Source organism: Pelophylax lessonae (assembly GCF_965119305.1).
Source record: "Pelophylax lessonae genome assembly, chromosome: 4".
Lineage (NCBI taxonomy): Eukaryota > Metazoa > Chordata > Amphibia > Anura > Ranidae > Pelophylax > Pelophylax lessonae.
The window spans coordinates 91,956,178-91,978,835 of record NC_138771.1 but is presented as its reverse complement, the minus strand read 5'-3'; the positions used below and the strand labels follow the sequence as shown (position 1 = coordinate 91,978,835).

The 22,658-nt window shown below is 44.9% G+C and overlaps 1 protein-coding gene across 3 annotated transcripts in view; it reads left to right on the top strand.

Annotated features, from left to right (window-relative positions):
- Positions 1-430: 430 nt before the first annotated feature.
- Positions 431-22,658, top strand: part of MYO5A (myosin VA) — a 391,043-nt gene continuing 368,815 nt past the window's right edge. For all 3 annotated transcript variants that reach the window (XM_082256683.1, XM_082256682.1, XM_082256681.1), the window contains exon 1: positions 431-550. In XM_082256683.1, the coding sequence (XP_082112809.1) occupies positions 524-550 (27 nt within the window). In that variant the 5' untranslated portion in view covers positions 431-523. The remainder of the gene's footprint in view (positions 551-22,658) is intronic.

Below are 22,658 nucleotides of genomic sequence, written 5' to 3'. Positions count from 1 at the left end.
AAAAAAAGGATGTTAGTGTGACACGTAGATGTGAATGGGTTCTGCCAGCCCATTCCAAATAAAGATCCTATCCACATGTGTCCAGCCTGTCTATATCAGAAAACATGGACAACCTGAGGCAGAAATGAGTGTGACTGAGTGTATAGAAGGGGTTAATGGTGCTCTCGGGTGCCCCCTGGCGGAGAAGAGGCGCATGTCCTCCGGTTAGGAGGAGATGGTGTATAGGAGGAGATGGTGTATCTTGGTGTCAGCCGATGGGAGGCAGAGTGAGCCCAGCAATCCTCCGGAGAAGTGAACAATCACAGCTTCCCCTCCACACATCTCATACCCACAATGCACAGAGACCCGCAACCAAAATAGACCTCTGCTCAGGTAACATGGCGATCTGACCGCCGGGACTCAGCACATCACCGGACCGGGAGACTGAGCGGAGCCCCGACACCTGCGGGGAGGGAGGAGGAGGAGGAGGACACGGCACCGGGGGGGAGGAGGAGGGGGACGTGTATGTACACGGAGCAACAGCATGGCAGCATCGGAGCTTTACACAAAGGTAAGGGGGGTGCACAGCATGGGGGAGGGATGGATGGAGGGATGGATGGATGGGGCATGGTTATCATTGTGATCAGCACACAGGACTGTCATCCGATGGTCAGGACACAGCAATGCCAGGCAAGGACTATGAATGGGAGACTGCCATTGTGATGTCATCACCTGCCCAGGCCATAGATCACAGCAGCATCCCATATGATGCCAGGCTGGGAGATCTCTACCAATGGAAGCCTGGCATTGTTATTGTGCTAAGGATCCAGGACTGTCCTCCAGTGCCCAGCCCATAGCATGCAAGATTAGGGCATCACTATGAATGGGAGCCTGCCACTGTCATTGTGATGTCATCACCTGCCCAGGACTTAGATCACAGCAGCATCCCATATGATGCCAGGGTGGGAGATCTCTACCAATGGAAGCCTGGCATTGTTCTGAGAAACCAGGACTGTCCTCCAATGTCCATCCCATAGCATGTAAGATTAGGGCATCACTATTAATGGGAGACTGCCATTGTGATGTCATCATCTGCCCAGGACTTAGATCACAGCTGCATCCCATATGATGCCAGGGTGGGAGATCTCTACCAATGGAAGCCTGGCATTGTTATTGTGCTAATGATCCAGGACTGTCCTCCAGTGCCCAGCCCATAGCATGCAAGATTAGGGCACCACTATGAATGGGAGCCTGCCACTGTCATTGTGATGTCATCAGCTGCCCAGGACTTAGATCACAGCTGCACCCCATATGATGCCAGGGTGGGAGATCTCTACCAATGGAAGCCTGGCATTGTTCTGAGGAACCAGGACTGTCCTCTAATGTCCAGCCCATAGCATGTAAGATTAGGGCATCACTATGAATGGGAGACTGCCATTGTGATGTCATCATCTGCCCAGGACTTAGATCACAGCTGCATCCCATATGATGCCAGGGTGGGAGATCTCTACCAATGGAAGCCTGGCATTGTTATTGTAATCTCTGCTCAGCATCCAGGGCTGCCATCTTCTGTCCTGGCCACAGCACTAGGATGCCAAGACTAAGACATGACTTGTAGCCGGGCATTGCCATTGTGCTGTCCTCTGCTATTATCTGCCCAGGCCATAGATCATAGCGGCAGCCCATATGAGGTAGGGCTGAGATTGCACTATGAATGGAAGCCTGACGTTGTTCTCATGATCCAGGGCTGACATCCTCTGTCCAGGCCATAGCGATAGGATGCAAAGATATGAATAGGAGCCAGACATTGCTATTGTGCCATCTTCCCCTGCCCAAGGCATAGCTCATAGCAGCAGCCTATATGATGATTGGGCAGGGAGATTGCTATCACTGAAAACATTGATATTGAGGTCTGTGCTGATGATTCAGGGCTGTCATCCTCTGTCCAGGCCATAGCATTGTGATTCTGGGGGCTGGGACATCACTATCTGTGAAAGTTTTACATTGCTATTGCTGTTATGATCCAGGGCTGTCATCCTCTGTCTAGGACATATAGATTATTGTACCCCCCCCCCCCCCCAATATGATGCCATGGATGGGATATCACTATCAGTGAAAGCCTGCTGCCCATTGTGTTCTGTGCTGATGATCCAGGGCTGTCATCCTCTATCTAGGACATATAGGTTATTGTACCCCCCCCCCCCCCAATATGATGCCATGGATGGGACATCACTATCAGTGAAAGCCTGCTGCCCATTGTGTTCTGTGCTGATGATCCAGGGCTGTCATCCTCTCTTGGAGTCACAGATGGTAGCAGCACCCCATATGATGCCAGGGACATCACTATCACTGAAGCCTTGTGTTGCTGTGATCTTCTATCCAGGCCACAACCATATGATGCTAGGGTTTGGACATCATTATGAATGGAAGCTGATGATCCAGGGTTGTCACCCTCTGTCTGGGCCACAGATCAATGATTCTAAGGCTGGGATACATCTATTGATAAAGGCCTTGCTGTTGTGATATGTGATGGTGATCTGGGGCTGTCATCCTCTGTCCAGGCCATAGATCATTGTAGAAGGTCAAAGGATTCTATGTTTGGGACATCTCAATCAGTGAAAGCCTGGTATTGCTGTTGTGTTGTCACCCTCTCTCCGTCGCTCAGCACCCAAAGCTGGGGCATCAATATGAAAGAAGCCTGGCATCCCTGTTCTGATCTTTGCTCAGCAGCAAGGTCTGTCATCCTCTATCCAGGCCACAGAGATATGATGCTAGGGCTATGAAGCCATCCAATTGTAATGTCTGCTGATGATCCAGGGTTGTTTCCTCTAGCCAGGCCACAGAGCATTGCAGCACTCCGTATGAGGCTAACATTGCTATCAATTGGTCCTGCATTGCTATTGTGATATGTGCTGATGATTCAGAGCTGTCTTCCTCTGTCCAGGCCATAGCTCAATGTAGCTCAAAATATAATGCTACGGTTGGGACATTGCTGTCAATGGAAGGCTAGCCTATTCATTGTGATATGTACTGTATACATCCCAGGCTGTTATCCTCTGTCTAGGCCAGGGGTCTTCAAACTACGGCCCTCCAGTTGTTCAGGAACTACAATTCCCATCATGCCTAGTCATGTCTGTGAAGGTCAGAGTTTTACAATGCCTTATGGGACGTGTAGTTCCGCAACAGCTGGAGGGCCGTAGTTTGAGGATCCCTGGTCTAGGCCATATAGATCATTGCAGAACCCCATGTGATGCTAAGGATGGGACACCACTAGCAATCAAAGCATTGCTGTTGTGATGTGTACTGATCATCCAGGGCTCTCATCCTCTGTATACGGTAGGCCATAGATCATTGTAGCCCCCCATATGATGCCAGGGCTGGGATATGACCATGGATGAAGCCCTGTGTTGTGCTGTGTGCTGCTCATCCATGTCTCTCATCCTCTGTATAGGTCTTAGTTCCCATATGATGCCAGGGCTGGGATATGACCATGGATGAAGCCCTGTGTTGTGTGCTGCTCATCCATGGCTCTCATCCTCTGTATAGGTCATAGATCATAGGACCCATATGATGCCAGGGCTGGGATATGACCATGGATGAAGCCCTGTGCTGTGTGCTGCTCATCCATGGCTCTCATTCTCTGTATAGGTCATAGATCATAGGACCCATATGATGCCAGGGCTGGGATATGACCATGGATGAAGCCTTGTGTTGTGCTGTGTGCTGCTCATCCATGGCTCTCATCCTCTGTATAGGGGACCCATATGATGCCAGGGCTGGGATATGACCATGGATGAAGCCTTGTGTTGTGCCGTGTGCTGCTCATCCATGGCTCTCATCCTCTGTATAGGTCATAGATCATAGGACCCATACGATGCCAGGGCTAGGATATGACCATGGATGAAGCCTTGTGTTGTGCCGTGTGCTGCTCATCCATGGCTCTCATCCTCTGTATAGGTCATAGATCATAGGACCCATATGATGCCAGGGCTGGGATATGACCATGGATGAAGCCTTGTGTTGTGCTGTGTGCTGCTCATCCATGGCTCTCATCCTCTGTATAGGTCATAGATCATAGGACCCATATGATGCCAGGGCTGGGATATGACCATGGATGAAGCCTTGTGTTGTGCTGTGTGCTGCTCATCCATGGCTCTCATCCTCTGTATAGGTCATAGATCATAGGACCCATACGATGCCAGGGCTAGGATATGACCATGGATGAAGCCCTGTGTTGTGCTGTGTGCTGCTCATCCATGGCTCTTATCCTCTGTATAGGGGACCCATATGATGCCAGGGCTGGGATATGACCATGGATGAAGCCTTGTGTTGTGCCGTGTGCTGCTCATCCATGGCTCTCATCCTCTGTATAGGTCATAGAGCATAGGACCCATATGATGCCAGGGCTAGCATATGACCATGGATGAAGCCTTGTGTTGTGCCGTGTGCTGCTCATCCATGGCTCTCATCCTCTGTATAGGCCACACTGCATCCAGCTCTGCCTTTCCACTCTCTGGATTTAGCTGCTAAACATCTGCCGCTCCTCTCGGCTCGCCTTAGTGCTTTGTTCTTATGGCTCTGGTCACTGTTTTGCCCGCCATTAAGGATCAGATAGGTTATTATGAACTCTTGTTAGAAATCATCCCTCCAGGGCATAGATTTTTTTTTGTGCTGGTTAATGTGACATTGGATAGCCGGTTTTCCCATTTTGTCCTTGACATGTGCTTATGTTCAGCAAATCCTTTCCTTTGCCCTTTGGATCGGAGGAGGGTGCGGGTTGAGGCACGCTCTGCAATTATCCGGATGGGAATAGCGGATTATATTTGTCTTCTATAGGACTGAGATGAAGAATTATTTCTTGTGCTTGTAGACAGATTGTAAAAGCCGGATGTGTTATCCGAGGCAGAAAATGTGTTTTCTATAGCAAAGCGGCCTGATGAAATGAAATTATGTGAGTGGAGGGAGTTCTGATGTTACTGCACACTCCCTACTAGATGACAGTGATACAAACAAATCATAAGTGTAGTGAAGGAAATGGAGGCAGAAGCTTTATGTCCATGGTTTGACATTGGGGTCAATTCACGAATGTTTACTGCTTGCGATAAGGCGGTCACATGACACATTTGCATAAAGTATCTTATGCAGTAAATAAAATCCAATTCACAAAAAATGAAAAATGTGCCAGTAAATAGTGTCTAAAAAACATGTAGTAAGTCCAATTCACAAACAGAACAGGGAGTTAAAAACATGTGATATTCATCAATAGGGTTTTGCTGGCGGCATCACACGCGGTATTTGTCAGAAACAGCCTCTGCGGGTCTCCCCCCCCCCCCCCCTTTGCTGGTTGCTAAGGAACGGGCTGGAATGCCAGCTTCTGCGCCCTTAACAACGGATGACTCATCAGCTGTCAGTGGGTTCCCTGCTGACAGCTGAATGTAAAAAAAAAAAAAATAAGTCGCTGAGTCATATAAGAACAGGACAGATGTCACATTGGGGGAGATTTACTAAAACTGGTGCACATAGTAACCAATCAGCTTCTAGATTTAAGGCTCCATTCACATTAGCGCGTCTCCAAAGTCGCGCGGTTTTCAGTGCGACTTTGATGTGACATTGATCTGACTTTACATACTCTGAAACCAAAATGGCACCAAAGTAGGGTATGCATCTTTTCAAAGTCGCAACGACTTTAGGTCACACTGATTTGAACGGGTGCCATTGAAAAGAATGTGCTGCGACTTGTCATGCAACTTTGATGTCCAAAGTCACATGATAAGTCCTACAAGTGTGAATGGAGCCTTATTGTCAAAGCTTAGGCCCCTTTCACATGAGATGGATCCGTCTGAGCGGAATTCGCAATGCAGAGTGGACAAGGACACAGCCCGCTCTTCTCTATGAGGCGGTTGCAGTCCGTTTCCATCCGATCGTCATCTGATCCGATCCGCTGGAAGGGCAGCGTGCCATACGCCTGTATTCAGTGAATTTTGTCAGATCGGATGCCTGGCGGGTGTCAGGGGAGGGGACACATGTCCTCTGACCTCCCCCCGCCCTATAGAGGACAATGAGTGGTCTGATCGGGTCTGTCTGAAAAAGGGACAGACGGAACTGATCAGTCTGCTGGTGTGAAAGGGGCCCTAATTGAACAAGCTGTAGTTAGAAGCTGATTGGTTGCTATGCACAGCTGAACCTGATTTTGTGTGCTCCAGTTTTATAAAATTTCCCCATTGTTTCCATTCTAAATATCTCTCAATCCTCTGATGGTGGATAAATGGAGCAATGCGTTCTTTTTTGGTGGGCCAATCAGCGTCCGTTCAAATTTGATCTGTGTTTTTCACTTTTATACTGTTTCTTAGTTGTAAATATAGTTGCTGCATTGTGGAGGTGATGTGACATTTATTGTTTTTACAGCTGGTTGACATTGTTAATGATTCAAGCAGAGAGTTATGCGGGTCCCGACTCTTTTCTCTCATTGTATTTACATTTACATATCTTTCAGCTGAATCACTCAGGTCGGTGAGGCTTTTCCGTTTTTTTTTGTTTGTTGTATGCAGTGTGATGGACAATCATTGCTTCGTTTTCTCTAGTGTCAGCCTTCACACATGATCCCCAATGGCTGTTGTTACTCCTGTGTAAACAAAGCATAGCAACCAATCAAATACTTGCTTTCACTTTCTGGCCTGCATGAGACATGACAGCTAGAATGGTTGCTATGGGTGACACAGACACATTCTTTTTTAGGCACTTTTATCCCAAGTACTATTAACGTATAAACGACAACAAGAACAAAAAAAAAATCGGACTGTACAGGCCAGAAAAGGAGCATACATCAAATTCATAAATATTACATCACAATAATAAAAACACAGAAGATATGGTGCCTCTGCACCTATCCAATTTTTAAAAATGACAGAAGTTGTATATGGCAGGGCATTGCATGAGATTGTATAGCAAGAAAAATTAAGATTACTTATATGATCGATCCTCATATGTTGACACGTTTCGCTAGTTAAAACTTTGTCAGGACTTGGGTCTCACAATAATTTTCTATAAATTGACTAGGTGTCATAATTCGTTTTCTATATATTGACTATATATATATATATATATATATATATATATATATATATATACACACTAGGTGTCACAATAATTTTTCTATATATTGACTATATATATATATATATATATATATATATATATATATATATATATATATACACACTAGGTGTCACAATAATTTTTCTATATATTGACAAAGTTTCACAGTAATTTTCTATATATTGACTAGGTGTCACAATAATGTTCTATATACTATTAACGCATCAATTAGAACATGAAGATATGAAAGACTTTTTGGACCTTCTACCTTTACACCGTGATTGCTTTAAATCTGCTGTCGTGGATGTGGGAATTGATGAGTTTTCTTTAATTAAACCGGCAGGCTGAGTGAGAGAAGCTGAGTATATGAACTGTGTATAATTGGCCTTAAAGTAGAACTACGGGCAATTTTTATTCATTTTCGATAGAGTAAGGGATGGTGATAACCCCTGCCTGATTTATTTATTTTTTTTCACCCTCTCTGTCACATTGGGGAGATTTTCCCTTACTTACTGTCCCCATGGCCAAACAGGAAATTCCTGCAAATTAAGGGAATTCCTTGGGGACCCCCAGGTCATCAGAACGAGTGTCCCCATTGGCAGATTTCCCCTCTATTTACATTTCTGGGAACAACCCAAAATTATTACCTTCACTTTCAATAATAACGGTAAACAGGACAAATAGAGAGAGTGAGAGCCCATTCACACTAGCACGACTTGTGAGGCGACTTGTGTAGCCCCAGGTCGCTTGACATAACAAAAGCAATGTTAATCAATCAGTGCCGTCTTAATTGGCACTACTGAAGTCACTCCGACTTCAGAAAAGGGTCCTGTACTACTTTGAGGCGACCTGTGATCCGACTGTCCCATATACTTCAATGGGAGTCGCCTCCTTATCTTAATTGAAGCGACTTGCTATCAGAATTTCCAGGAATAAGAAAGAGATTAGCCAGGCATTCCCCACAGACAAAGTCGCCTGTCTCTTCCAAGTCTCTTCCAAGTCTCTTCCAAGTCTCTTCCAAGTCTCTTCCAAGTCTCTTCCAAGTCTCTTCCAAGTCTCTTCCAAGTCTCTAAACAAGTCTCTTTAATTCACGGGGCGACCTTCTGGTCGTGGTAGTGTGGACCGGCTCTGAATCAGCCTAACGAGGGGCACAGACAGACCTCTCCACTCTATCTAAAACTTTTTTTCGTTCAATCCAGAAGGGCTGAATGAAAAAAAAACTGACAGCTCAGGAGGAGCCGCTGTACTAATGATTAATTCCCCCAATCCCCCCCCCCCGCCAGAATACTCCAGGAGCCCGTTTTGGCAGACCATTTTCAGTCATGCCCCTTCGACAGACTCCAGTACACATGGGCCAGTTTGTATGGAACCAGTTAATGCCACCCGACATTTGACCGTGTGTACTAAGTTTTAGGGTTAGTTCACATCCGAATGTGGTATTCCATGTACGTTTTCTGAACCACGTTAAAAACACAATGGGTGTGCAATCTGCTGCAGGTGTGACTATAATCCTAGCGACTCCCCAAATGCAGTGTGTTTGCTTGTGCCGGATTGCATAGTGCAGTGCAGTTTTCATTATAGCAAAAATTCGCACAGGAACGCGGTCCATGTAACTGTACCATTCAGGTGGTAACTGGCCCTAAAGCTGCAAATTATGCCCCATTTCCACTGAGCTTTCTGGTACGGTACGGTTCGGTTCGGTACGGTACGCTATTTATGCTGTTTCCATTGTGAATGGTACCCTAATTCCGAACCGTACCGTACTACTTTTTTAGGGGCCTTCGTTGGGGTACCAAGCACATTAGTACCGTACCAACAGGGTGGAGCTACACTCTGCAGAACTTTGATTGGTTGACAGAGAATCGTCTATCACAGCTTTCCTTCTACACCACGCCTATAATGAAAGTGTACTATTGGCAGTGGAAACGCAAGGTGTACCACTCAGTGGAAATGAGGCATTAGGAAACCTTTTTTTTTTTTTTTTTTTTGTGTGTCCGACACAGCCAGTACTCCCAATCTGACATCCATGTGGGTGCTAGTGCATAGCCCTGGATGCACACTGTCTGTATTTTGGACACCCACATGTCTGATTGGGAGCACTGACTGTGTCCATGCAGCCGCTGTGTCCCAATAGACATAAATGGATGTCTGCTGAGTAAACGGCCTATGCACAGGGGTACACTGTAGTACGTCTGTGTGATCAAGTCTAATACAATGATGAATACAGAGCCATAAGATAAAATATGCAATATTTGTGATGTAGGAGCGCTGAACATTAAGCGGATGTGTTTTGACAGGATAGGTGGTTTGTAGTCATAGAGTCTGCTCACCAGCAGCTCTTGCTGGAACCCCTAGAGGCGTTTGTTTAAGTTTTTGAAAGGATTGGAGCACCACACCAGCTTGTACAAACTTTTAAAAAAAAAATGTATTTTGGAACAGTCAACGTGTTTCGGTGGCTCAGCACTATGTCTTCATCAGGGCTAAAAAGAGGATGATGCAGGCACTTGAATTAGAAAGGGTCATGCTCAGCCGTTACTGTTTACATCCACCATCACCAGAGTTAAGCGCTCAAACACTGAGCTCAGAGTTACTGCATCGGGGGAAGGGGTGCATATGAGGGGTTTGAATCAGAGAAAAAGTTCCCCCCCCCCCAAAAAAAAAACTCCTGTCATTTAGCCCCTATCTCTGAAGAACCTATATATATATATATATATATTTGTTTTTAGTATGAGCTATATTTATACCTCAAGGTATTAAATGTATAGTGGTCCATTTGTGCTCCAAACAGAGCTAATGTACGCAAATACTAGCCTCCATTACAGTAATGCACATCCACAAACCCTCTTGCCAGCGCACTTTTGGCCGTCTTGATTGGTCATTGTACAGTGTTAGGGCTCCAGGATGCATTCTATGTCCATGCAGTCGCTGCGTCCCAATTGAAATCAATTGCTTTTGGGTAGAAAAGGCCTTGTTTCACTTTGGTCAGTTGATGGATGTTAGTACTAGAATACTGTGGACCTTCCAGGATCTACAGGATGCTTTTAACCTACCCAGGCAGGCCTTCTTTAGTTATTTACAAATACAATATTAGACTCAGTCCTTTACGACTAACCTCCAGTTTTCCCACCTGACGGAGTTTGAAAAAGTTTGTTTAGAAGGCCCATCCTCTAACGCAGGGGTGTCCAAAATATGGCCCTCCAGCTGTTCAGGAACTACAATTCCCACGAGGCATTTTTAGTCTCTGACATTCACAGACATAACTAGGCATGATGGGAATTGTAGTTCCCGAACAGCTGGAGGGCCATAGATTGGGGTATGATTTCCTGTATTTATCAGCTACTCATTACTGACCTTACATTGCCTGTGCCTTGGCATGCCTTTATGCAAAAATGGGAGCCGGCCTTGGGGGGACGAGCTGTCTCCGAAAACGTGGCAACTTATTTGGTCACAGGTGTCCCATGAGCTCAATTTGTACCCTGTACAAGGAAAGTCCATATAAAATTCTTTATCACTGGTACCAAACCCCGGACCTGCTCCATTCCATATATCCTTCTGCTGACTGCCGATGCTGGCGCTGCAAAAATAAACTAGGCTCCTTGTATCACATTTTCTGTCTTGCTCATTGATTGTCTCCTATTGGCAGGTGGGTCACTCCCTACTACATTCCATCCTGGGTGCCTTTCAATGTCAAAATCGTCCTCCTGGGTCTCCCACCTCATTCCTTTATATTTTCTTTTTTTTTTTGAAAATTTATATTTTTTGAAAAATTGAGATGTACAGGTACAAAACATAACCTTTGAGCATTCCCCGGCTAATACATAAAACATAGAGCTACTAAAACACCTCCTGTTATAGAACCCACCAAAAAAAAAGGGGGACAGAAACAACACACTTTCCATACACCTCGCTCTGTCATCCTCTTATAAAATCACTTCAAGGGTTGATGAATTATAAAGAGATTCCTGTTCCCTCTCCACCATCAGGATAATGTATCAGAAGAATGTTAACTTGTGTTTAAAATCCTACCTGAATAAATGTAATGTGAGTCCCTGCAGTGGAATAAATTTGTTCATATAAACTAAACCTTATCAGGGGGGAATGAATTCATTCAGTCTGTGGACTCCAGATCATCTGTTGTACACTCCAAATCTGTCCACAAGTGCCAGACTTTCTCAAATTTCCTAGAGCAACCCCAGGACAAATAAGTAGCTTTGTATAGGGGTACAACCTTATTGATTGAACACTTCCAGAAGGGCAGATTAGGGGCTATGTCTGATTTCCACTTGAGCACTATCGCCTTCCTGGCATAAAAGAATAGAAGACCCAAGAGAGTACGCATCGCCCTATTAACTAACGGCCAAAGAGTCAACTAACCCCAGGAGGCAAACGCCAACTTTTACAGGGACCTGTATAGTAGTTAGGGTAGATATAAAGTGGGTCACTTTCCGCCAGTAGCTACTAATCTGAAGGCACTCCCAAAAGATAAGGGTCAAATGCAGCATGTTCTCTAGATCATCTCTAACAGCTAAAAGAGGAATTAGGATATATACCAGGGGTCTTCAAACTATGGCCCTCCAGGTGTTCAGGAACTACAATTCCCATCATGCCTAGTCATGTCTGTGAATGTCAGAGTTTTCCAATGCCTCATGGGATGTGTAGTTACACAACAGCTGGAGGGCCGTAGTTTGAGGATCCCTGATCTATACGATGTAGTCGTGGTGTAAAATAAATTCTGTGCACTATTTTAAATTGGATCAGCCGGGCTTTAGTCAATATTAGTGCTTGAAATAGATCTTCCCAGTCTTCTTTGTCCAAGTCCTGGTTCTCCGAACGCCACGCAGTTAGCAGGGCATCTAGTCCCACATGAACAGAGTGAAGTAGTGAATTGTAGATCACAGAAAGTGTTTTTTGTTGGGGGCGTCATCCCAGAGGAGAACCTCCAGATCGCCCTGCTCCAATGTAAATAAGGAGGACCCAAATTGCGCTGCATAGGCGTGTCAGAGTTGCAGTAATTGGAAGAACGGCGCATTAGGCAGTGTAAATTTATCTTTCAACCTATCAAACGTAAAAAGTGTACTCCCATCACAAATATCTGATTCCTCTAGCAGCCCAAAGACTGGGTTCTGGTAAGGAATTAAATTCTGGTAGCATGGGATTGAACAAAAGCGGAGTTGATGGGGACCTTTTACCCCTCACCATATTGGGTTTAGTAATGACACCATGCCAGGCCTTAATAACTGCCCACATAGTGGCTTGTAAGGGGAGGATGAGAGACTCCCATACCCCTGTAGAGGAGATTATGGAGGGTCTCATGGGATCCTGAATATGTAGCTTCTAATACTACTGAGGCATTTATGTCATCAGAGATAAGCCAGTTATGAGCGTGGATAAGCCTGGCCACCAAATAGTAGGTATGAAAGTCTGGGCAGGGCAAGCCGAGCCCCCTTGCATCCAAGGCCTGCATAAAGCTTTCCTGCTAAATCTAGCTGGTTGGGAGTGCCATAGGAAGGTTGTAAGAAGGCCTAAGGCTGTATAATAGACTTGGAAGGATTTTAATTAAATGAATTCTCCCGATAAGGGATAAAGGGGGATGTGACCAGGCTTTCAATCTCTGTTTACACCACTGAAGAGCTGATCCAAAATGGTGTCTGGACTCAAGGTGGATTGAGTGGGCGCCTTCTTCCCCATCGATTTGTTCTTCGAGGGCATGAAGGGTTGTCCAGAAATATTGCAGACTGAGCTAGATGGTGCTGATGCTTGGCCTTTAAGGACTTCTGCAATTGAGTTAGGAAGGAAGGAGTCTTCGGTAATGAGAGAGCAGCCACAGATGGACGGATGGCCCTCCAAGCACTCCCTAGGAGGCCGAAATGACTACAGCCGCGTGGATCGAACCAACAGCCTCCTGATGCAGTACAGCATGCCTGCCCCCTCCAGGCGGCATCACAGGCAGGGATAGAGGAGTGGATCCCATCTCTGGATCGAGTAGGCCTCAAGATGGCGGCTGGATTACTGCAGCTGAACCGGCTGTCCGAGCACAAAACTACTGACAGTGGGCTGAAGCAGGGGATGCTAGGCAACTGGTATGGTAGGTATGCAGGCTACCAAAGCTGATTCCAGCAAGGATGGCAGAGGACTGGTACCGGCAGGCCGCAGGAATCTGGAACCAGCAGTGGCTGGATTACTGCAGCTGAACCGGGTGGTCGGGCGCAGAAATATTGGGGGCTGAAGCAGGAGATGTGAGGGAACAAGTAGGTTAGGTATGCAAGCTCAGCAGGCTGATTCCAGCAAGAATGGCAGAGGATTGGGACCGGCGGCCTCAAGATGTTGGCCGGCCATGCGAGTCTGAAGCCAGCTGTTGCTGGATTACTGTGGCTGAAACGGCCATCCAGGTGCAGAAATATTGATGGGAGGCTGAAGCAGAAGATGTGAGGGAACTGGTGGGGTGGATATGCAGGCTCACCGGCTGATTCTAGCAAGGATGGCGGAGGATTGAGTCAGGATGTTCGGAGCTCCTCGCAAATACCTCCGCCTTGGCTCACATCCGGACACCCCCCCCCCCCCCCTATATATTAAAAAAAAAAAAACCTCCCTTGTGCTGATGCTGACTGCTGCATGATGCTTAGTTGCTCTTAAATGGAAGAAACAGGGACCTCCCTCTGTTTGGTTTGCATTCTAGGATCTGAGATGTGAAGCTGATGGAATACCTGACTTCCTCTTTAACTGACTCACCTAATACCCATTACCGGGTGTGGGAATTGTGGGACCTTTTTTAGAAACTCCCCCAGTTTGACGTATCTCGTGCCCGGTTTTGCCGTGTGCAACTTCTGATTTTGGTGGGGCCCTGGCCCCTGACACAGGTGGATGCTCTACATTTATCTCTCCTTTTTCTTCCTCCCTCTTTTCCTCTTGCTCTCCTGTAACTTTCTACCTTTTTCCTTTTGTGTTTATTACAGTACCTTTTGATATCTGGTTGTGCATCATAGCGCGGAAGGGACCTACCTAAGCTGCCATCATTAGGCTTGATGACAATATATTTTCTATTCTGTTCTGGGGACCATGTCCCCTTAACTTGCTTCCCTATTTTATGTTCTGCATGCTGGCACTTTTTGTCTTTTGCCAGTCTGAATGTCTTGTACCCTTTTGCCTTTTTGCCCTTTTTGCCTTTAGTCTTTTGTGCCCTTGCTTAATGTTGAAAAACAAATAAAAACTATTAGTTCTCGAAAAAGAAAGCTTCATTGTAGTTTTTCTTTCAAGATCAGATCGATATTATTTTAACCAGTTGTTGTAGGGGCCCTCAAATGGTGTGGAGCCCATAGGCCTGTGCCTACTCTGCCTATTTGGTAATCCAGCACTGCCTGCATGCGACTGCACAGAGTACCTGTACATCCCTGTGCAGGTAAACATAACCCTCCACGGATGTACAGTTATGTAGGCCCCATGTGAACGAGGCCTACAAATTTGTAAGGGGGAAGATAAGCTGTTAGAACAGAACGAACATATTGAGGAAAATTTACTGAAAATGGTGCACACAGGTTCTGGTGCAGCTGTGCATGGTAACCAATCGGCTTCTAACTTTGACAATAAAACCTGCAAGCTGATTGTTTTACATGCATAGCTGCACCAGATTGTGTGCTCCAGTTTTAGTAAATCTCCTTTTGTAATAAAATACTTGTAGGCCTCCATTTTTCTTTCAGTTAGTGAAGTTAGTTTACTGGAATGCGGAATCTCTCCTCTGTTATTTTTTAGACAAACACCTTCAGTATGCTTAGGAGATCTTTAAACATTTTACAGTGTAAAGTGAATTAAGCGGTTTTACCAGTTTGCTTAAAATTTGTCTCTGGCTCTTCACTAAACTTCATTTCCTTGGGCGTTAGATAATTGTCCCTCGTATTTGTGTTTGCTATAAATGTGAGCTGGAATGGCATGTATGCGTCTGCTGACAATCGAGATTTGTGTAAGGTGCCCATTATAGCCATCTGGGGTCTGAAAAGAGGGTAAAATAACATTTTTACCCATAGCAACTAATCAGGGGGTTTCTTTCACAAAGATGGACTAAAACTCCTTGAGGGCAGGGACTGATGGAAATGTACGTTTATACACTGCTCAAAAAAAAATTAAAGGAACACTTTGAAAACATATCAGATCTCAATGGGGAAAAATATCATGCTGGATATCTATACTGATATGGACTGGGTAATGTGTTAGGAACAAAAGAATGCCACATTGTGTGATGGAAATGAAAATTATCAACCTACAGAGGGCTGAATTCAGAGACACCTCGAAAATCAAAGTGAAAAAATTTTGCAGCAGGCTAGTCTATTTTGACGAAATTTCATTGTAGCAACTCAAAATGGTACTCAGTAGTTGGCAAGGCCCCACGTGATTGTATGCATGCCTGACAACGTCGGGGAATGCTCCTAATGAGACGACGGATGTGTCTTGGGGTATTTCCTCCCAGATCTGGACCAGGGCATCACTGAGCTCCTGAACAGACTGAGGTGCAACCTGGCGGCGTCGGATAGACCGAAACATAATGTCCCAGAGGTGTTCTATTGGATTTAGTTCAGGCATTCAATGGATTGAATTCCTTCATTCTCTTGCCACATAAGGCCAGGTATTGTGCACCAGGAGGAATCCAGGACCCACTGCACCAGCGTAGGATCTGACAGTGGGTCCAAGGATTTCATCCCGATATCTAATGACAGTCAGGGTGCCATTATCCAGCCTGTAGAGGTCTGTGTGTCCCTCCATGGATATACCTCCCGAGACCATCACTGACCCACCACCAAACCAGTCATGCTGAAGGATGTTACTGGCAGCATAACGTCCTAACGTCTGGATTCTCTAGACCCTTTCATGTCTGTCACGTGTGCTCAGGGTGAACCTGCTCTCATCTGTGAAAGGCACAGGGCACCAGTGGCCGACCTGCCAATTCTGGTGTTCAATGACAAATGCCAATCAAGCTCCACGGTGCCGGGCAGTGAGCACAGGGCCTACTAGAGGACGTTGGGCCCTCAGGCCACCCTTATGAGGTCTGTTTCTGATTGTTTTTGTAGGGCTCTGGCTGTGCTCATCCTGTTCCTCCTGTGTGCAGCAGTCCCCCTAAGCCCCTTTTAATAGTTACCTGAGCCCCTCTCGGTCCAGTAATGTCCACGACTGTCTTAGCCGTCTGAGACTCCGCCCCTCCAAGGGCTAAGACACCGCAGCAGCACCATTGGCTCCTGCTGCTATTAATCAAAATCAGTTAACCAATGAGGAGAGAGAGGGGGGGGGGGCCGGGTCACAGGTCTGTGTCTGAATGGATACATGGAGCTGTGACTCAGCTCGATTGCCCCCATAGCAAGCTGCTTGCTGCGGGGGCACTCAAAGGGACGGAGGGGCCAGGAGAGTCCCAGAGGGACCCCAGAAGAGGAGAACCTGGGATGCTCTGTGCAAAACCAACTGCACAGAGGAGGTAAGTATAATATATTTGTTCTTTTTATTAAAAAAAAAACAAAAAAAAAAAACATAGACTTAAATCCCGGTTCACACTACCATGACTTGTCAGGCGACTTGGCCGCCTGACAAGTCGCGGTCCATTCAGTGCTTCGGGAACCGTTCTAATAGGAGCGACTCATGTCGCTCTGACTTAGAAAATAGTTCCTGTACTACTTCGGGGCGACATCGGAGCGACTTGCTTTGACTTCAATTATGTGAAGTCCGTGCAAGTCGCGCCGAAGTCACGGTGCACACGACTTCACAGGTCGCCCCCGAAGTCGTGCCGCGGTAGTGTAAACGGACACTTACAATCACTTTAACAGCTGACTGTCTGCATTTGTTTCCTTTTTTATCCTTTTTTCCTTTATTATCATCTGTTCCTGGGTAGCAATGCTCACTCCCCTCAATCTATGGAGGAGGCCATGGTTGTCACAAGGGCTGGACTTCAAGCATGTCTTCCACCTCCATGCACACTAGTGTTTTTTTAAAGCTACTAGAAGCTGGTATCAGCATTTTGTTTTTTGCTCCTAGAAAAAAAACGCTAAATGCTACGAACAGCTTTTTTGAGCTATATTTTTTTTTTTCCTTCATGTACTGCAAAAGCGCTAATAAAATGCTAATGCTCCTAAAAGCTACTAAAATGCTACTAGAAGCTGGCACAAAAATGCTATTATCGTTATTTTTCATTCAACATTTTTTTTTTTTAGCTTTTTTTTTGAAAAACGCTAGTATGCAAGAAAGAAAAAGGCTCAAGGCCAGTTCACACCATAGAAACGCAGTCTGGATGCATTCCGGATGCTTTTCTGCATTCTCTTTTTTTTTTTTTTGTTAATTTTCTTAAACTTACATAGGAATGTGTATTCTGGTGCATTTAGGTGTGTTTCTGTACGTTGTTTTATGCATTTTACCACGTTCTAGTATAATCCAGTGCAGAAAAAATGCAGCATGTTCTACTTTTATTTTTCTGGAACTGACCGCACTGCTGTGAACTTTGCCATTGAAAACCATATAACCTACTATCTATTCATTTTTGATGCAGAAAAAATGCACTGGACTGCATGTCGTATGAACTGGCCCTTAAAAATAAAGCTGTTAGGAGCATTTTAGTAGCATTTAGAAGTAGTTAGGAGCATTCAGCGTTTTTTTTTTTCCGCCGGAAAAACGCTCCAAAAAACTAGGTGCTGAAGTTCAAAAAAATTCTAATAGCCAAAGTTGTGTTAATGGACACACAGGATAACATTATTTAGCTTCTAGGAGCAGAAAAAATGTTAACTGCTTCAAGGAACTTTAAAAAAATGCTAGTGTGCATGGAACCTTAATGCTGTTTCACGCTAGTGCAATGGCAGACATTGCATGTGATTCATACCGCATTGTTTGTGCGATGCAAATTCAGCCTTACAAATTGTATAGCTGAAATTGCATCGCATTCGCACCAATTATGGTGCAGGAGCCTTTTTTTGGTTCGCACTGGAATTGGATCGCATGGGTGTTCACACCTATGCAGTCCTATTTCTGCACTATTTAACAGTTTGCTCTGCGATCTGAGAATCAATCTGGGGTTGTCATTAACTTTACATTGACAAGATAATGTTTGTGCTGTTGCATTTTGAATGACAATTGCACGGTCATGCAACACTGTACCAAAACTACATTGTTATCTTTTTTTTTTTTTTTTTAGACAGACCGAGCTTTCTTCCGGTGGTGTTTATTTACCACTGGGGTTTTTATTTTTTATTTTTTTGCTAAATAAAGGAAAAAAGACTCAGAGCCCATTCACACTAGCACGACTTGTGAGACGACTTGTGTAGCCCCAGGTCACTTGACATAACAAAAGCAATGTTAATCAATCAGTGCCGTCTTAATTGGCACTACTGAAGTCGCTCCGACTTCAGAAAAGGGTCCTGTACTACTTTGAGGCGACTTGTGATCCGACTGTCCCATATACTTCAATGTCGCCTCCTTATCTTAATTGAAGCAACTTGTTATCAGACTTTCCAGGAAGAAGAAAGATTAGCCAGGCATTCCCCACAGACAAAGTCGCCTGTCTCTTCAAAGTAGTGCACAAGTCTCTTCCAAGTCTCTTCCAAGTCTCTTCCAAGTCTCTTCCAAGTCTCTTCCAAGTCTCTTCCAAGTCTCTTCCAAGTCTCTTCCAAGTCTCTTCCAAGTCTCTTCCAAGTCTCTTCCAAGTCTCTTCCAAGTCTCTTCCAAGTCTCTTCCAAGTCTCTTCCAAGTCTCTAAACAAGTCTCTTCAAGTCACGGGGCAACTTTCTGGTCGTGGTAGTGTGAACCGGCTCTAAAAATTGTAAATTGTAAATTAAAATAAAAACCTTTTTCTTAATCTGTTTTATAAAACTTTGCAAATTAAGTAATTTTTTTTTCTTCACTAATGTGCGGTCATGAGGCCGCACTGATAACATTGATGGGCACTGATAAGGCAGCGCCGATGGGTGGCACTGATAGGCAGCACTGATGGGCACTGATGAGGCTGCACTGATAGGTGGCCACACTGGCTATCCAGGGGGTAGTGGGCCCTCGGGCTCCCCAGACCTTACTCAGAGCCGCAGTCGGTGCCCCACCAGGGGGGGAACTGGAGCCAAGGAGATCCCCTGCGAGGTGCATGGTCAAGCTATGTTTTTGCCCATCCCCCCCCCCCCACTCTGCAATAAGCAGCAGGCAGAGATGTTTACATGCTGTAGTCGCGTTGCTTTGTCTTACACCTGCGGCAAAGTTTCCCCGACATGTAACAATCAACCGGCGGCAAGTGCGCCGAATGCAACACACTGAAGCAAATAGGGAAGCTCCGCTGACACCCCTGCAAAAATAGGGGTAAATAAAGGCATTTAGGAGGCATCGCATCACTTCCTCTGCGCCTGTCAATGGCCTCTGAAGCACGATCTGACCGCGGATCATACTTCAGAGGAAAGGGAGATTTAGACGCACGTCTAAATCTGCCCTAATAGACATTTAGAGCAAAATTACATGCTATGATAAAGTTCTTTATGTTGTTGTAATTTGATGTACATTTCCCTTCTATTTTTAGGAATATTTGATGACTCAATTCAGTTGATTTCAATTTTACAAATTCACAAGGTCGCCAATTTCAGATTTGCAACAAATGTTCTATTGTTTAGAGTTTGTAAAAAAGTTCTATGTTCTAAGAAAAGGTCATCAAGTTGTTTTGCTTAATCCATTTAAATTAACGTATCCAACTTGTCCTTCTCAGCATAAACATTTAAAGCGGAGCTCTAGGCCGATATAAAAGACACCCATAATGCAGCTCTGTAATCATTATTATACAATTAAAGTATAACTAAAGGCAAAATCTTTTTTTTTTTAGTATTGGATAGAACCCCTGTCAGTTTTTATTGCTGTCTGCATCCCCATTCAGGAGATTTTACCCCCCCCCCCCTATTTGTCCTGTTTACCATTATCATTGAAAGTAAAACTAAAAGAAGATCCGAAATTTTGGGTTGTCCCCAGAAAAGTAGTAGTGGGGAATACTTCCAATGGGGACACCAGTTCTGGAGACCTGGGGGGTCCCCAAGAAATTCCCATATTTTGCAATAGAGCTGCACGATTCTGCATAAAATGAGAATGACTATTTGTTTTGCTTAAAGCGGAGTTCCGGGCACAAAAACTATTTTTTTTTTGTGCCCCTCCGCTAGGTAGACCTGACCTGAAAAGGAATTGGATAGTTATTTTTATTTTTTTTGTTTACTCACCTTTTTATTGAAGATCGTAAATACTCACCTCTGACTGCTTCCTCCCTCTGAGCCGCGGCTCACCCCGTCACTTCCTGCGCTGCGATGATTCCTGGGAGCTGAACGTCATCGCTCCCAGGAATCAATGCGCCGCACCGGCCCCGCTCGTCACTTCCGGGCGACGCCGCATTCCCCTGCTAAACAGCTTCTGGGCATGCCCAGAAGCTGTTTAGGAATGCGGCGCCGCGCCGGAAGTGACGAGAGGGGCCGGTGCGGTGCATTCTGGGAGAAGAAGACGCGGAAGAAGATGCAGAAGAGGACCGCGCCGGCTTCAGCTGCCCACAAGAGAGATGGAAACGCTGTGGAAGAAAAAAAAAAGTAAGTATTTCTTCTAAAAGGTAAGTGCGAACCGGGACAGATCAGAGGCTAGCCATTGTGGAATGGGCTAGCCCTGACTGTCCCGGGGGTATGTTCAGCAAAAAATTACATCTGTGCCTGGAACTCCGCTTTAACCACTTCCGGACTGGAAGGATTTGCCCCCCTAATGACAAGGCCATTTTTTTGCGATTCGGCTCTGCGTTACTTTAACTGACAATTGTGCCATCCTGCGACGCTGTACCCAAATAAAATGAATGTCCTTTTTTTTCCAAAAAATAATTTTCCCGGGGAAAAAAAAATAAAAAATCTAACTTTTGCATCCTTTTAGGCCAAAATTCTCTACATATTTTTGGTAAAAAAAATCGCAATAAGCGTATTTTGATTGGTTTGCTCAAAAGTTATCGCATCTACAAACTAGGGGAAAGATTTATGTAATTTTTAATTAATTCATTTTTTACTAGTAATGGCGGCGATCTACGATTTTTAGCGGGACTGCGACATTGCGGCAGACAAGTCGGACACCTAACTGACATTTTTGACACTCTTGGGGGGACCGGTGACATTACTACAGTAATCAGTGCTAAAAATATGCTTTGTTACTGTAATAATGACACTGGCAGGGAAGGGGTTAACACAGTGGTGATCAAAGGGTTAAGTGTGAGCCTAGGGAAGTGTTCTCTAACTGTATCGGGGAGGGACTTGTGAAATGACCAGAGACCTGTGATCCTATATAGAAGGATCACAGGCGGTCTGTGATCATTTCAGAAAGAGAACAACCTTCAGCTGTGTTTACAACAGCTGACCGTCCTTCTCTGTCAGCGGGGAGCGATCGCGGTTGCCCTGCCCCATGGATTGGCATCCCTGCTGCCTAGTGCGCCGGCCCCCAGCACCGCTCTCACGAACCGACGTACCCATACATCAATTCGTGCTGGCGGGCTGTCGTCAATCGGTTAAAATAAAGATCATGATTCTTTTTGGCGTAACATCATTTATAACATTATACAAAAAAATTAGATTAACTTTACTGTTTAGTTTTTGTTTTTTTATTCATTAAAGTGTATTTTTTCCCCCAAAAAAATGCGTTTGAAAGACCGCTGCACAAATACAGTGTGACATAAAATATTGCAATGACCGCCATTCTATTCTCTAGGGTCGGGGTCGCTGCTAAAAAAAATAAATAAATAAATAAATAAATATATATATATATATATATATATATATATATATATATAATCATGTTTGGGGGTTCTAAGTAATTTTCCAGCAAAAAATAATGATTTTAACTTGTAAGCAACAAATGTCAGAAAAAGGCTTAGTCTTTAAGTGGTTAAACTGACCTCATTTGCAGAAGAAACGCGCCTTTATGTTCTTCTACGGCCTCATGCACACGCAGGCTTTTAGGAGCTCCAAGTGGCATAGGCGTTTTTAAGCTGCAAAAAAAAACCCAGGGCCAGTGCGTTCTGGAGCAGCAGCGTTAAGCTGTAAAAACGACCAACGCTGCTAAACGCGGCTTAACGCTCTGTATCGGCTTTTAGCAGCGTCGTGCGTTTTCTATGTGAAAAATGAAAAATGTGATTGGTCACAAATAGAAGAGGGTTGTGTTTATTTAAAAACGCTGCTAAGTGCCGACGAGCCTAAACGCACATTGACGCCAATGCGAAATGCTGCTAAAGCCGCATTTTTGACGCCGCTTTTTCCTGGCGTCAGAAATAGCTTTGCAGCTCGTTTTTTCTCATGCCCTGTGTGCATGGGGCCTAAAAAATACCTAAAAAATACATATATATATAATATATAATAACAATAATGTGTTACTGATTACAGCACTGCATTCATTTGTGTATTTTATATCTGTCTGGAGTTCAACTTTAGCTTTACATGATGGCAAAGTCCTCTAGCTAGTTAATCTTGCTTCATCTGCATAGACCAGTGTTTAACATTTTTTCAGTCAAGGCTCCCCTTGAAGCACCCCATTCTAAAATGTAAAAACTATTCTAATAGTTTTGCATAACGCAGCAACTTAGGACACCC